The sequence below is a fragment of the Anolis sagrei genome, chromosome 5, assembly GCF_037176765.1.
Source record: "Anolis sagrei isolate rAnoSag1 chromosome 5, rAnoSag1.mat, whole genome shotgun sequence".
NCBI lineage: Eukaryota > Metazoa > Chordata > Lepidosauria > Squamata > Dactyloidae > Anolis > Anolis sagrei.
This window is the reverse complement of record NC_090025.1, coordinates 141517953-141535584: the sequence shown is the minus strand read 5'-3', so window position 1 is coordinate 141535584 and position 17632 is coordinate 141517953. Positions and strand designations below refer to the sequence as shown.

The 17632-nt window shown below is 39.8% G+C and overlaps 1 protein-coding gene across 2 annotated transcripts in view; it reads left to right on the top strand.

The window, feature by feature from the left end:
• WIF1 (WNT inhibitory factor 1) overlaps window positions 1-10288 on the top strand; it is a 50557-nt gene extending 40269 nt beyond the window's left edge. The window contains exons 5-10 of one of the 2 annotated variants that reach the window (XM_060777517.2): window positions 1717-1812; window positions 4250-4345; window positions 5902-5997; window positions 7705-7800; window positions 8080-8175; window positions 9474-10288. In XM_060777517.2, the coding sequence (XP_060633500.1) occupies window positions 1717-1812; window positions 4250-4345; window positions 5902-5997; window positions 7705-7800; window positions 8080-8175; window positions 9474-9598 (605 nt within the window). In that variant the 3' untranslated portion in view covers window positions 9599-10288. The remainder of the gene's footprint in view (window positions 1-1716; window positions 1813-4249; window positions 4346-5901; window positions 5998-7704; window positions 7801-8079; window positions 8176-9473) is intronic. The other variant, XM_067469088.1, reaches the window with a different exon arrangement.
• The last annotated feature ends 7344 nt before the right edge of the window (window positions 10289-17632 follow it).

Genomic DNA, 17632 nt, shown 5'->3' with positions numbered 1-17632 from the left:
AACCCTATGACATTAGTGGGGTTGCCGTAAGTTGACATATGACTTGGAGGCACATCCAAGCCCAATTATGAAACTCCTCCCCGATCTTCCATCAACATAACCATACTTTTGAGGTTATATATGCCAAGGATGGTGTATAATGTGAATTATGGATGTGTGTCAGGGGAATACTATGGAACCTACAGGTCTTTGGCTTCCCTCAATGCAATCATGACGTACCCACAGAACATCTCCTTTTCATGTCTATTCCGATATCAGAGCTTCAACATCAGAGAGGTAAGAGCCACTGAAGTCTCTTTAGTGGCCTTCAAGGCTGAGCCTCTCTTTTCTCCCTTAAAGGGAAAGATCTGAAACATACAATGGCCCTTGAAACACCTTCTCATGATCAAAGGATGACAGCCCTTGGCATCTTTTCTTAGAGCAACTATACGAGAGAGAGAAAACAGCTGCCTTTGATTTTAACTCTTGTTTTTATTGTATTTTTTAATGAGACTATCATTGCCTATAGGCAGAGCTTGGAAGAGTTACTTTTTGGACTACAAGTGCCAACACCCTACAGCCAGCACAACCATTTTGCCTGAATAATAGTCACACTGGATGGAGGATATTGGACATTTTAGTCCAAAAAGTAAATTTCCAAGCTCTGAAAAATAATTTTTCCAAGTGTAGCTAAATTGACTCTTACCGTTGATGGTTTTGTGCCAAGCACAGTATTTATTCATGCTTCAGAATACCTTTCCTATTCAACCCAGCCCGCTCAAATGATATTTAAGTTGACAATCACAGTATCGTATTACTAAAATTGTCCTATGTACAACCCTAATTAACTTTCAAGTCCAAGTCCAACTTAGGTTGGAAAAGACAATCACCATATTCCCTCAAGTGCAGAGCAGGAGGAGAGAACCAAGATGGCTTAGAGCATAACAAATTCCTTAAAGTTTTAAATAAAGGTAAAGGTTTCTACTTGACATTAAGTCTAGTCATAGTCATGTCTGACTCTGGGGAGTGGTGCTCATCTCAATTTCTAAACCGAAGAGCCAGTGTTGTCCATAGATGCCTCCAGGGTCATGTGGCCGGCATGACTGCTTAGAGTGCTGTTACCTTCCAAAGCAGTACCTACTGATCTACTCACATTTGCATGTTTTCAAACTGCTGGGTTGGCAGAAGCTGGGGTTAACAGCGAGAGCTCACCCTGCTCCCCAGATTCGAACCACCAACCTTTCAGTCAGCAAATTCAGCAACTCAGCAGTTTAACCCACTGCACCACCTGAAGCTCTCATTATAGTTTTAGCAGTCCATAAAAACTATGCAAAATGAATGCGTTAATTCTTTTGAGATTGCCACATGTTGCTTTGGCTCAAATACCACTGGTAGTTCAACTAGAGTAGAACCATTTGGGATCTGTAAAAGTTGACTTTCCATTGAATGGTTGGGACTACCAATAGAAGTCAGGTTTATTGTTTTTCCTCCTCTTAACTTTCCTTTCAGTTGGCATTGAAGTCCGTGAATGTCGAATTTCCTTAGTATTTTACTGGAGCATTTCAGTCTGTCTTGTTTGCTCCTAAAATGCACGTCATTTGGACAACAGGATTTGCTCTTTAGGTATCTTTTTTTCTGTTATACCATCTACAAAATCTGATGCTTTAACTCAAAGAAAGACCAAATTATTTCCGACACATGCAATTCATTTAATCTATATTATTATCTTCTTTGAAGCTGAATGTCCTGGAGGATGCAGAAATGGAGGGTTTTGTAATGAAAGACATGTCTGTGAATGTCCAGATGGATTTTATGGTCCTCACTGCGAAAAAGGTAATTAAAAAAGGCTTCTACAATGATTGTATGCATTTTATTTATACACAGGAACAGCCAGGCAATCGCTGCCTTTCAAAGTATTGTTTTGTAGAGGTTTTCAGATGTGGCTAGGAGGCTTCCAGAAAATAAATCCAAACATGTAAGAAAAACATTTTATGAGCTGTGGCTTCTAAGAAAACATAGATTGTTTATATGAAAAGATAAAGAAGTCTGCTGAAGGGCTTAAAGGAAAGGAATAGAATTGACCAACAACTGTACGAGAGTCCATCTGGCAAAACATTAAGTAGAGCAGTCTTGCTAATGAACACTAGCTGTAAAACTAAGCACCGCAATTATTTCACTTGGCTATTGTTATGGAGGGAAATATTCCATTCCATTCCATTCTGATAATAAAATAAAGACCCCATCTGTGCAGAGGAACAGCCTGTATCAATGAAAGCCAATGTATCGTTGCGTACTCTCCAGTGTCTCTATTTACTAGGACTGATCCTTCTTTTTTGAGATCTGTCCCTCTTGTGTTGGGTGAAGTTAAGGGGGAGTGGAATCAAGGAATTGCTTTCTTCATGTGTTGCTAGTTGGTGCTCTCACACATTTGTAGATTTTATTTCCAAAAGGTGCTAAATTTTAAAAACTGAGTTATAGGTGGCACACACTGTTGGCTAGGTTAGATTCTCCATAGAGACTTCCAAGGTCATGTGGCCAGCATGACTGCATGGAGCACCGTTACCTTCCTAAAGAAGCAGTACCTATTTATCTTCTCACATTTGAATGTTTTTGAACTGCTAGGTTAGCAGAAGCTGGGGCTAACAACAGGAGCTCATCCCCCACTCCCCAGATTCAAACCACCAACCTTTCATTCAGCAAGATCAGCAGCTCAGCGGTTTAACACACTGTACCACCGGGGTCACCATAACTTCAGTACAGGGCTTGAAAAAGTGCATTTTATAGCAAAAGAATGGATAACCTCGGCATGCTTTTTTCCTGATTCCTGTAAAATTTGCTCAGATGAATTTGGTACCTTTGGGAAACAAGCCCCATATTTGAATAGCCTTTCACAACATGATACCTTCCAGATATGTTGACTTTCAACAGCCATCATCTCCATCCAACAAGGCTTTGGATAGTACAAGAAAGAGTTAGCACCTCTGTGGTGTTTGTTTTGCTGTCTGTACCCCCTATTCAGAAGATTTCACCTTGCTTTCTGTCCCTGTGATAATTAGATTTTGGAAAAAAAATATCTTGTCATGGAAACAAGGATTAGTGATAAAGCTTCAGTGGATACACCTTTTCTCCATGATAACTCTTTCAGACTGAATTTCTATACCTAGGAGTAGATTTCTCTCACTTTCTGTTGTTTCACCCTCATTCTTAACTGTGAGTTAATTGTAAGTCAGATGTTTGTAACTTGGGGACTGTCTGTAATTCAGTGATTCCCAACCAGTGGTCGTGGACCACCAGTGGCCTCACCATTACTACACCATTGCAACCAGAGCGACTGGTCTCGAGAAACCCTCTTATAGTGCTGAGACTTATTAAATATTATATTATGTGGGCGAGCAGATGGCTACCACTGGATAGCATAGGTTCTGTATCAGAAACTAGAGCTGATGTGGTCTATCCAATGCAATTTCTGTATCAGCACTCCAACTAACCAAATTGAATCTAAAGTTGACCAAAAACTGATTTGTCACCCTTTTAGTACCAATGTTGGAGAATGGTCCCTGGTCAAAGTAGTCTCTGGTCAAGTGGTCCCTGGTCAAGTAGTCCCTGGTCAAAAAAAGGTTGGGAACCACTGCTGTAATTGGATGCATCTAGACAGTGACAGTTGGGGGAAGGCTGCATTGAGAATCTATTTCAGCCATTTTTCTACCAATGCATCTGCAAATTACCCTATGTGCACTTTTTTTATTCATACAATGAAGTTTAATTTCATTGAACTGCATTATATGAGTTTACGCTGATTATATAATGCAGTTTCAAACTGCATTATATGGCAGTGTAAATGTGGCCTGGGGAATCTGGAAGTTGTAGCCTTGAAAAATAACATTTCCATGCATCAGTGCAATCTCACTCTCCTCTTATACATTCACTGAATGCGGGGTCTTCTCATGTGTCTAGCCATGTAGATCCAACAATGATCAAACTGATCATTTCCTTCTGATATAGGGTGATATGGACAGAAACACAGATTGTAGCTAAACATTTGTTCACTCCAGTAGATACATTTCAGAGACGTAGGCTCTGTTTATAGACAACATTGTGAAGTTATAGCATTTGCAAGGTAAAAGGTGCCTTTTGCCATAAAGCAGAAATTCCCAGCCTCTCAATCCTGGAATCTCTTATCAATAGTGGGGCAGACCTTAATATGTAAACCCTTGCATTAGTGCCAGCTACTCACTGTGGTGTTGTTTTCCCCTTCTTCTCTTTGATCCAGCTCTGTGTACACCACACTGCATGAATGGTGGACTCTGTGTTATGCCTGGACTGTGTATCTGTCCTCCAGGGTTTTATGGCATCAATTGCGATAAAGGTATGCTGCTTAATGACAAATGTAATTATAGACCGAATCTCCCCCAGCAGTTTGCTGCCACTTTGGCCCCATTTATGTTACCAAGTAATGCAGTTTGAAACTGCATTTTATGGTCAGTGTAGACTCATATAATGCACTTCATTGCATCTAAACCACATTATATGAGACTATACTGGCCATATAATGCAGTTTGAAACTGCATTATATGGCAGTGTAGATGGGTACTTTAACTGTCATGGCTCCATCCTAAAAACTCCTGGCATTTGTAGTTTCGTGGTACACTCTGCATTCTCAGAATGTAATTCAAGGGAGTGTGCTAGATCTCTGTAACAGAGAATTCCAAATACCTCACCAAATGGCAAGCCCCAGGATATGATAGAATGGGGAGTCATGACAATTAAAGTGGAATCAAACTGATATAACTATAATCGTGATGCACCCTTAAGTATGATAGACACCCATTTTGGGTACATATATAGATGCAAGTTAGGCTTCACCAGAAGATGAGCACATAGGAAATATTATTTGAGCTGCTGTGAGTTTTCCGGGCTGTACAACGATGTTCCAGAAGCATTATCTCCTGACGTTTTACCCACATCTGTCCAGGCATCCTCAAAGATTGAGAGGTCTCTTGGAAACTAGGCACATAAACTTCTGAGGATGTCTGCCATATATGTGGGCCAAACATCAGGAGGGAATGCTTCTGGAACATGGTCATACAGCCCAGAAAACTCACAGCAACCCATGAAAGCCTTCAACAACCCATCATCTGAGCCTTTCTCTTTTACGTGTTACTTCCGTACAGTTGGTTGCCCTTGGCACTTCTCTCCGATCTTTACTCTTGTTTCCAGCTATAAACAGAGAATAGTGCCCAGAACAATGTTATGAGTGGAAGAAAGTGCAGAAGGAAGCAAAATTTGGCTCCATTTTTTTGTATACTCTTTTTTTTTATTGTTTCCCCAGCACAATTTCCTGGATTTTATGGAAACTAAATGGACACATAGGAAGAAACGTGTTTCTACCATCACATTTGGTTTGGCCCAGAGTTTAAACAGGATTGTACTCTGCCATTCTTTTATCATTCTTGTCAGATTAATTTTGAATGGGAAACATCAAGTTCAGAACAATGTGGCTTAGCTAACTGTCCACAAAAATTGAACTTGGAAGAATAAAGCAAGGATTCTGGGACACACTCCATTTGTATTAATTGGATTTCCCTTTATGATGGCAGAGAGTGAACACACATTTACCAACAGATAAGTCAACTCGAAGACATGCTGATATTTGCCATCATTATTGCAGCTCTGCTAAGCATGGAGAGCATATACTCTCAAGGACTTCTATATGTGTTTCAGTATAAATGGCACTTGTTTTGTTCATGCAACAGGAACCGGGACATTTGAATACGTACTGAAAACTTGAAGTCAGGATATTTACTTTATTCAGGCCTTTGGCTTAATGGACTCCAAATTTTGTGTTTGCTTTATCAAAGCAATACCTTATTTTTCTTTATTAAATCTGCACATTTTAATGCCTTGTTTTTTCAACTCCCTTAGCAAACTGCACAACCACCTGTTTCAATGGAGGAACTTGTTTTTATCCAGGGAAATGCATTTGTCCTGCAGGACTTGAAGGGGATCAGTGTGAAATTAGTGAGTCCCAACTTTATGTTTTCTCCACTAACTCAAAACAATTGTGTTTGCCTTTCCTAAAATACCAAAAGAAAGTGGACAAAAGGAGATTTAGGCACCAGTCTGCCTAGGGGGTCATGTTTTGACTTTTGTGTATTCACTAACAATGCAGAAGTCATAGGTAAAGAGGGCAAAGATGTGTCATACGTGTTAAAGGAAGTACCGGGAGGAATTCCATATAACATGAGTGTGGTGTTTATGTGGTCCTTCAAAAGTTGTAGGACTGCAATTTTCCATCAGTACTACCATGTTTCCCTGAAAATAAGACATACCCATAAAATAAACAGTAGCAGGATTTCTAAGCATTTGTGCAATATAAGCCATACCCTGAAAATAAGACAGAGTGATAGGTGTGGCTATGCAGTGTACCGGTATGGAGTAATAAAGAAGATGGACAACCCTTCTCATCTGCTCCATCGTGACAGCTGCTATCTCGGAGGTGACTAGAGAGGTTTGGTCAGCCCCATCAACAAGGTCGGCTCCCCCGTCAGGTCCCGGTCATTCTGTGCATTCTGCAAGCTGAGGCATAGAGGGATATTGTTTGTCCTCAGGGGGGCATACAGTACCTAATGCAGCACGTCCTCCTCCTCCTCACTTCACTGAGGAGACCTTTACTTTCATAGAAAGTTAAAGTAAAAGTCTCCTCAGTGAAGTGAGGAGCAGGATGCTCTGCTTTAGGTATTGTGTGTCCTCAGGGAGAAGAAGCAAAGCTGTGGCTGCCATTTTACTTAGCACTGTGGATCCCTCTCCCCCAGCACCGACCAGCAACAGTCTGTGGGTCTCTCTCACCCCACACAAACACCAAGGGATGGGGAAAAGCTTCAGGAAGCATTTGAATAAATGTAGATTGTTGTACCATACTTAATAAAAATAAGACATCCCCTGAAAATAAGCCATAATGTGTCTCCTTGAGGAAAAATAAATACTGTATGACAGTGTCTGATTTTTTGGGGAAACACGTAGTTAGCATAAATGATGGAGAGGATTGATGGGGTTTGTTATCTAATAACATCTGGAGTTTCACACATTCTGCCCAGCAAGCACCTGTGATTTTCCTATGTGAACTACAGAAGGGTGGATTTAGATCAAGACAAAGTACAGTGCACTGTCAGATAGATGTCAACTTGATAAAAATAATTTAGTTAGGTCTTTCCATAGAACAAAAAGGCAAGATTGTGATGCTCCAGTCTAACAGTCCAATCCTATATGTGTTTCCTCAAAAGTCAATCTCAAAGTTTTGAGTAAATAGGTATACCTCCCCCCACTCTATATAAGCTAATTACATGTTATAAGCAAAGGGTGGGCAACTGTGGCTTTTTGCTTATAGATCTTCCATTATCCCCCATCATAACTAATGTAGTCCAAAAACTACAAAGAAGCCCATACTTATAAAAAGCATTGAAGAACCCAAATGGTGTTCTAATCCAATGAACACTACTTCCAGAGATAATTTAGAGCAGAATACCCATGTATGGATAAAAAATTAGATTATACCAACCCAAAGTAGCTTTACTTCAGAATTCAGTTGCCTCCTTTCAGTATAGCCTGACCTAGTTTATGTGGGAGGTCAGTAATTATTGACCATAGTGGTGGCCCCAGTCATGCTTCTAATGGTCTTTAATCACTTTGATATGAAGGCATAAAAGATATTGCTATCCTCTTTTCTAGGCAAGTGCCACCAGCCTTGTAGAAATGGAGGTAAATGTTCTGGCAAAAACAAATGCAAGTGTTCTAAAGGTTACCAAGGAGATCTCTGTTCAAAGCGTGAGTATTGAATCTACTTGATCTTTTTTCTTAACAGTTCTATAAAGATTCATATTTTTTTTTGTTAAATTACATCATCTAGGTCAGTGGTTCTCAACCTGTGGGTCCCCAAATGCTTTGGCCTTCAACTCCCAGAAGTCCTAACAGCTGGTAAGTTGGCTGGAATTTCTGGGAGTTGTAGGCCAAAACACCTGGGGACCCACATTTTGAGACATAAATGTTGAAGACTTTGATATAAAGACACTAGATTCTAATATTAACATAGATATCCTATTACAGCTGTCTGTGAACCAGCTTGTGGATTATATGGGACCTGTACTGAACCCAACACATGCCAGTGTCAGGAAGGTTGGCATGGAAGACACTGCAATAAACGTAAGTGGTGATGGCAATATCCAATATGTCAGCCAATAATTGTAATCCTTGTCTGTTGAAACCCTATCACCCAAGGTTACTACCATGTATTAGGTACATAGACATAACACGCCTGAGCAGTACATTTGGCTCCTACTATCCAGTTTTCCTCTCCATCCAGTTTATTTCTAAACAATGGTCTTGAGTGAAGGGGCTATTCCAAGACTGATTGAAGCAAAGGAGGTGGCAGTGACAGTATGTATGTTTATATACACTCTAGACACATAACCTAGAGATAATTTTAGATAATATTTTTAATTTGGAATTTTGGATTTTGGAATTCCAGACAAAAATGCTCAGCCTCTATTTCAAAATAAATACATTGGGTTTTTTTCCCATTTGGTTTCTGATAGTGATAAACATACTATATTGTACTCACAAAAATAAAATAAAAATTGGCTCTTTCCATTTTATTCTTTTGTTGTTGGAAGGGAGGGAAGGGTTGCATGCTACAAAGCATGACCTTAGAACATTGTTTTTACAAAGTAATTAGTTACAATTATGGTTCCAAGGTTTTGCAGAAGTTACTACTTGCTGACACCAATGTTTGTTACAAAAGTAACACTTCACTTTCCTATTTTTGTTTGCATTACTCTTTTTAAAGCTGAAAGCTACGAAATGTTGGCCTATGGCCAAGATTGGTTCAATTTCATCGTTGGTGGAGTTCAGAATGCTCTTTGATTGTAGGTGAACTAGAAATCCCAGCAACTACAACTCCCAAATGACAAAATCAATCCCCTAACTCAACCAGTATTCAAATTTGGGTATATTGGGTATTTGTGCCAAATTTGGTCCAGTGAATGAAAACACATCCTGCATTTCAGATATTTACATTACAATTTTTAACAGTAGCAAAATTACAGTTATGAAGTAGCAATGCAAATAATTTTATGGTTGGGGGTCACCACAACATGAGGGGTTGCGGTATTAGGAAGGTTGAGAACCACTGCTCTAAGGGCTCATCCAGGCAGGCCTTATATGCCAGGATCTGATCTCAGATTTTCTACTTTAAACAGGATTATATGAGTCCGCACTGCCAGATAATTTGGGATAAACATGAAACCTGGGATCAGATCCTGGGATATAGGGCCTGCCTGGAAGGGCCCTTAGATATATTTGTAAAGTTGGAGCAGACTTGGTGCTAACAAACTGGAAAAAGTATTATACATTCAAGTGGAAACCCAATTGGTATGAAATATTAAGAATAAAGGCATACAGCCTGTTCTTTCTTTACTCTTAAGCTGGCTTTTTCTTTTCAGGGTACGGAGCCAACCTTGTCAATGCCCTGAGGCCATCAGGCACCAAGCACAGGCAGCAGCACACACCTTCACCCAAGAAAGCCGAAGAGAGGCAAGAGCCTGCTGAATCCAATTATATCTGGTGAACCACCACATCTGAAACGTTTTATGTTACACAAAGTTCATAGCCTTCATTAACCTTTCATGTGTTGAATGTTTCAAATGCTGTTCATTACATTTTAAGATTACTGGCCTGAATTTTACTAGCTTCATTATAAACCACTGAGCTGATATTTACTATTCCTTTTAAGTTTGACTTCTCTAGCACAGTTTATATAGGCTTCTTCAGTTATATAGGCTTCTTGTTTCCAGTGTTTTCGAACAGTTCCTTTTTTGTACTATATTTCAGCGCTTTGTCGAGTTAGAATTTCTTTCCTCTTCAGAAATTCCTCTGAATCAATTGACAAAAGGGGGAGAGTGTAAAAATGCTGGTCTGGAACACACCGTTTCCCCCTCTGGGTTGTGCCTAGATAGTTTGTAAAAGTAGGACATTTCATTTTAATTTTGGCATGATGGAATTTTACCTGTTTTGTTTAATAAAACAAACGTTTTCTAATTTAAAGCCAATCCCCATGTCTGCATCATGCTCTGTATTAAGTACGATGTGGTTGTGGTATTGAAACAATATAATATATTGGAAACAAAGTAGAACTATGAAGTGTGAACTCAAGTTTTTGCATTGGCTTATAGCAATATAATATATTGTACACAAAACAGCTCTTTGTAATAAACATTTTTATACTGATCATTACATATGTAATAAAGATGCTCCTTTATCTTTTGTGTATTTTTAATTTATTTATCGTATCAGGAGTGAACCAATGGTATAGTTGTAATGTTGTTGTTTTTTTTAAAAAAACCCAAAGTTTAGAAACTTGGCATTATATTAAATGTCCTTTGACTAGTAGCTGGCCACTTGGTGTCACTGGCAGAAGGTCCTCCATTGTGCATGCGGCAGGACACAGACTGCATAGTAATAGGTGGTCTGTGGTTTGCTCTTCTCCACACTTGCATGTCGTGGACTCCACTTTGTGGCCCCATTTCTTAAGGTTGGCTCTGCATCTCGTGGTACCAGAATGCAGTCTGTTCAGCCCTTCCAAGTCGCCCAGTCTTCTGTGTGCCCAGGAGGGAGTCTCTCGTTTGGTATCAGCCATGGATTGAGATTTTGGGTTTTAGCCTACTACTTTTGGACTCTTGCTTGCTGAGGTGTTCCTGCGAGTATCTCTGTAGATCTTAAAAAACTATTTCTTGATTTAAGACATTGGCTGAGATGTACTGATATCTCACATAACAGCTCAGATCTTATTGAATCCATATTCCATTATCATCTGTACTCTGATGGTCAGAAAGTGAAGTCTACTGCTTTTTCCCCAGCTACATAATAAATACTGGGTAGTGGCATGGAGCAGACTGCAGCCAGGAAATCAGAAGACGTTTAGTTCTTGCGAGGAGAGCAATGGCCAATCTTGATAAAAGAGTAGAGATATCACACTGGCAATGAAGGTCCGCATAGTTAAAGCAGTGGTATTCCCCATAGTAGCCTATGAATGTGAGAGCTGGACCATAAGCAAAGCTAAGCGAAGGAAGATAGACGCTTTTGAACTGTGGTGCTAGGGGAATATACTGAGTGCCTTAGACTGCAAGAAGATCAAACCAGTTCATACTCTAGGAAATAAAGCCCGACTGCTCACTGGAGGGAAGAATATTAAAGGCAAAGTGAAGTGCTTCGGCCATATAATGAGATGACAGGATACTTTGAAGAAGATAATGATGTTGAGGAAAATAGAAGGCAAAAGGAAGAGGGGCTGACCAAGGGCAAGATGGGTGGATGTTATCCTTGAAGTGACTGACTCGACCTTGAAGGAGCTGGGGGTAACGACAGCCAACAGGAAGCTCTGGCATGGTCCATGAGATCATGAAGAATCGGAAGCGACTGAATGAATAAACAACAATAAAAGTGGCATGGTTGGGTGAGGATTGAGTTGGTGTATCTCTTTCTGGTTTGTGATCCAGAATGCTTGGAAACATAAGTTTTTGGATTCTGGATTTTTCAGGAGCTTTGGAATACTTGTATTTTCATATACATAGTGTATGAGGGATGCAGGGGAAGGAAGCCACACGTTCAATGTCTACTAGTTTTTCTCAAGGAGCTCTTGTTCTACTGCTGTCAGAAATCTGCAGCTTGAATTATACAAAGCCTCTGTTAAAAATGCAAAACAAAACAGACATTGGGGTGGGAAAAGTCCAAATGCATCCAGCTGCCACGGGGTCAGGGAATATTGGAAACTCTGTGGCTGCCCAGTTAATCCATGCATGAGACCATATAAGTTATCCCTAACCAGGTGTCTATTTTTGGCCATTGCAGAGTTGATATTTGCATATTTCCTCCACAACAACCCAAGCCCCTCTGTATTGCTATTGGAATCCTCCAGCCATCCATGCCTATAGAAAATGATGAGAGAATCATTTTCTCTTTCTCTATTTGGCTAGCCTTTGGGGGGGGGGGGGGGGGAACTTTCCCTCCTTTGTTGGGATGGATAACTCTTCGGAAGGTGTACATGCATGGTGTAATGAGTATAAGGCTGTATTTGGATGAAGAAAGATTACAAAAGTCTCAAAACAAAGTGGTACTGTTAGGTGAATAAAAGGCTTAGGTTCCAGGATATGTTATTTAGATTTAGTGTCTTACTGAATCCTATATGTTCAAAGTTAGGGGTTTTTTTTAAAGACTAAACCCAATTGTTAGGACCCTTCCAGACAGGCCCAATATCTCAGGATCAGATCCCAGGTTTTCAGCTTTAAACTGGATTATATGAGTCAGCACTGCCAGATAATCTGAGATAAACAGAAAACCTGGGATCAGATCCTGGGATATAGGATCTGTCTGGAAGGGCCCTTAGTTCTAGCATTGAATGAAGGGGGCTTCTTAAACCAGTATTTGCATTGGGCTATTCTAGATGAAGTAAACAGTTAGATGTATCTTTTTGTCAAAATAATTACATTTAAACTGCCATCCCATTACATTTTTTCGTGGACACTGCAAAATAATCAGCAAGTCTAGTTTATGCTAGTTTATTTTTAAATTTGATATTACCACATAAACTCAAATAATTCAATGAGAATTTCTCAAAATGTATTTTTACATACAAAATACTAATTTTGTCACTTTGCCCAGAAGTATTTTAGGAACATAAATACAATTATTTCATACAGAATTAAATTACAGTTTGTTTTAGATGGGCAATTACTTTCACCATATATAGGAAAAGCACACTTGTGTTTACATTGGAAATAAATAAAACTTCATATTCCATGCATACCAAGAAAAGCATGTAAACCCATAATGTAACAGGGTCTCATCAAATTGTTTATGAAGAAAGCTTGAAATGAAAAGCTCTGTTTTGTTTTGTTTACTGAAGTCCCTATTCTGCAACGTTCATTGTACATTCTTATATGCTATCGTTATGGGTCTTTGAAAATATGGATGGATAATAGAATAAGACACCATTGAAACATTAAATAAGGTCAAGATAATTTCCAGCTAAGATTTAGATCAGTGCTACTCAAAGTAGTAGTATGTAGACCAATGTTGGTTCAGTGGTAGTATATTAGTAGTAATATTTATTTATACCCCAAAGGGACTTGGGTGGACTGACAAAGGTACTCCAGAGTTCCACACATAAAATAAACAACACAACTTTTCGCCTGCATCTATGGCTGGCATTATTATTATTATTATTATTATTATTATTATTATTATTGGGTATGTTTAGCTTTGAGAAAGGAAGGTTACGAGGTGACATGTTAGCCATGTTTAAATATTTGAAAGCATGTCACACTCAGGAGGGGCAATCTTGTTTTCTGATGTTCAGAGACTAGGACATGGAGCAATGGATTCAAAATATAGGAAAAATGATTTCACCTAAACATTAGGATGAACCTCTTAATGGTAAGAGCTGTTTGACAATGGAATATGCTGCATCAGAGTGTGGTGGGTTCTCTTTCTCTGGTGGTTCTTAAGCAGAGCCTGGATGACTGTCTGTCAAGAGAGCTTGTGTATTCCTACATAGCAGAGGTTGGACTGGATAGCCTTTGTGGTCCTTCCAACTACATTATTCTATGTCCAAAATCAATACTGTATCAGTTTAATTATGACAATTTTAGGAATAATCACAATTGCAAAGGCTAAGGACTTTGTGTTACACACAGAGACAGACACACATTGTAATGTGTTCCTCATTTAGCATGGAGATAGAATGGTTTTACACATTACTGCATCAATCACTTCTTAGTTTTTTTTTATTGTTTTGAAATCCTTGAGCATTTGATCAAAATGCTACAAAATGATCCATCTCCTAATATATTGAAGTAACTAGAAAATGTTACTTGTTGAAACAAAAATACTAATAATATAGGCCGAGATCCTACATCACACTTCGTTTTGTAAGTTCTTGGATCCATAGGTATGTTGCAGAAATCCAACAAAACCCTGTTAGTAAATCGCAAAGGTGTGAACTCGAGCCCTGGTAAGAGTGCTCCAATGTGCATCAGGCATTTCTGATGTGCATTTATCACTTCTGATGCATTTCTGAGGCTCCTATTATGGTCCAGCACTTACTAGATGGTGTCTGGAGGCACATCAGTGCCCACTGTGTATGAGACACACCACTATTTCACCATGGAGTGTACATTGTAGCACTACAAAAGCCACTAAATGAATATATATCTTGTGAAAGCACTTAATTCAATTTTACACACATATAAGTACGTTTGCGAAAACATAAGTCCCAAGCAAAATACTAGGCAGGCACTGTTGTTGTTGTTCATTCGTTCAGTCGTCTCCGACTCTTCGTGACCTCATGGACCAGCCTACGCCAGAGCTCCCTGTCGGCCGTTACCACCCCCAGCTCCCTCAAGGTCAGTCCAGTCACTTCAAGGATGCCATCCATCCATCTTGCCCTTGGTCGGCCCCTCTTCCTTTTGCCTTCCACTTTCCCCAGCATAATTGTCTTCTCTAGGCTTTCCTGTCTCCTCATGATGTGGCCAAAGTACTTCAACTTTGTCTCTAGTATCTTTCCCTCCAGTGAGCAGTCGGGCTTTATTTCCTGGAGGATGGACTGGTTGGATCTTCTCGCAGTCCAAGGCACTCTCAGCACTTTCCTCCAACACCACAGCTCAAAAGCATCGATCTTCCTTCGCTCAACCTTCCCTAAGGTCCAGCTCTCACATCCGTAGGTTACTACAGGGAATACCATGGCTTTGACTAGGCGGATCTTTGTTGCCAGTCTGATGTCCCTACTCTTCACTATTTTATCGAGACTGGACATTGCTCTCCTCCCAAGAAGTAAGCGTCTTCTGATTTCCTGGCCACAGTCTGCATCTGCAGTAATCTTTGCACCTAGAAATACAAAGTCTGTCACGGCCTCCATGGTTTCTCCCTCTATTTTCCAGTTGTCAATCATTCTTGTTGCCATAATCTTGGTTTTTTTGACGTTTAGCTGCAGCCCGGCTTTTGCGCTTTCTTCTTTCGCCTTGATTAGAAGGCTCCTCAGCTCCTCCTCGCTTTCGGCCATCAGAGTGGTGTCATCTGCATATCTGAGGTTGTTAATGTTTCTTCCAGCAATTTTCACCCCAGCTTTGCATTCATCCAGCCCCGCACATCGCATGATGTGTTCTGCATACAAGTTAAAAAGGTTGGGTGAGAGTATGCAGCCTTGCCGTACGCCTTTCCCAATCTTGAATCCCGTCTGTTGTTCCGTGGTCAGTTCTTACTGTTGCTACTTGGTCCTTGGACAGATTCCTCAGGAGAGAGACAAGGTGGCTTGGTATGCCCATCCCACCAAGAACTTGCCACAATTTATTATGATCCACACAGTCAAAGGCTTTAGAATAGTCAATGAAGCAGAAGTAGATGTTTTTCTGAAACTCCCTGCCTTGCTCCATTATCCAGCGGATATTGGCAATCTGGTCTCTCGTTCCTCTGCCTTTTCTAAACCCAGCTTGAACATCTGGCAACTCTCGCTCCATGTATTGCTGGAGTCTTCCTTGCAGGATCTTGAGCATTACCTTACTGGCATGAGAAATAAAATACAATTTAAACTAGTGACTAATTTTTCATAGTGACATTGTTAATTCCTCATTACCCAAACAACTAACAAGTTGGATGCTAATGATTGTGTGTAATGGGTTGTTCCCAAGTTGCAGGCAGTTTCAAACACAACTGCAACCAACCACAAACACCAAATGAACCTTTTGGGATGGTCACTGAAGGACATTTTGCTGAGAGCACCTCTAAATCCTTCATTCCCATGTATATGAACAATTGTAATTGTTTTTGCCTCAGTTAACTGCCTGCATTTGATATTATACATTCTGTGATGATGGGTCTTGGCACTTTTACACTTGGCACCGATGGAAGCAAGGCTTGGCATTTCTTCCCATTCACAGAGAGTTGGCTGCCACATTTTATGGAGCAATCTTGGCTACTGTGGAAGTGATTTGTGTTTTGTGCTCTGGTTTGTCTGAGTCATAATTATCCAGCAGCACTTTGTTTATTTTAGTGTTTTGTTTCTTTTTGCAACTGATGAGCTGCCAAGCTTAGCATCTAATAGATTTCATAAGGTTGGACCTTTTTGAAACATTTGTTAAGACTTAAGATTTTTAAGTTCTTTGAAAAGTATTTTCACCTGGGCAATAAAAGTGTAAATGCACCCCATTCCCATATTTCCAGATGCCCGTTTTGGCTTTATTTATTTATTTATCTGGCAAAGCCAAATAAATGTATATTTCTTAGAGTAAGGCACATTGTCCTTAACTTACATAGGGTCAAGAAGCAAAACCTTAATCCTATGTGTATTGATTGTAAGGTAATTTCTGTTAGGGCATGTAAAAATCAGTTGGTGAGTGTGTTAACTGGAAATGCAAAACGCAAAGGTGATTGGTTGGGCTATGCCCAAGACACTAGCTGAGCCTGGCAGTTTTGGCAACAGTTACATATTTAGGTTTTAGCTATGCAGGAGCTTACAGAGAGACAATTTCTTGGTTCATGAGCTGCTGAAAAAAGATCTTCCACATTGACACCTCAAGACCATTTGAATCTCTCTCAAAGGCCATTGTGTGAGTCAATGCAACTGTTCACATGACTAGATACGTTGCTCTGCATTACAAAGAGTAAACTCCTTGTTCTTTACTGATCATCTGTGAGACATATTTTCTTTCTCTGGCAAGAGAGTGTGTGGACTGGTAAAAACGTGAACTATGCATGATTTTCATTCCGCCACAATTTCTACTCGATAAGTTCTGAACAAACATACAGAAGACTGCAGCCTTATGTGCAAAGAAGCCCTATTGAAATGAATATTGAAATAAGTATGGCTCGTTGAAAACAAAAGTATGAGGTTTATTTTATTTATTGTGTCAGAAGCTAATTGAGGGTACAGTTATAACGAGCCATACTTATTTCAATATTCATTTCAATAGGGCTTCTTTGCACATAAGACTGCAGTCTTCTGTATGTTTGTTCAGAACTTATCGAGTAGAAATTGTGGCGGAATGAAAATCATGCATAGTTCACATTTACACAAATAACATTTAAATTTGGCATTATACTAGATTTCTTTTGACCAGAAGCAGACCACTTGGAGTGCCTCTGGTGTCGCTGTGAGAAGACTGCATTGTAGCAAGTGGCCTGTGGTTTGCTCTTCTCCACACTCACATGTTGTGGACTCCACTTTGTAGCCCCATTTCTTAAGATTAACTGTGCATCCTTGACTGACTGGTGGGAGGAATTTGAAGTACCAGCTATGCCAGATGACATCGAGTGTGCACACAGAATACCCTCATATGTTAAAAAAGATAAAAACCAGCAAAAACAAAGACCAAGGACAGTGATAATTGCTTTTGCCAGAGAATCCACTTCTTTAAAAGTCTACAAATCTCTGAGGAAAGTACATCTGTTCAACACTTTCTAAGTTGCCCAGTCTTCTGTATGCCCAGGAGAGAATGTCTCATCCGGTATCAATCATGTTGTAATTAAATATCGAATTATAATGTATGTGTTTATTAATGTTTGTATATGACAAGTGCAGGCCAGCCTTAGCTATAGCTGATTGGTTGGTGCA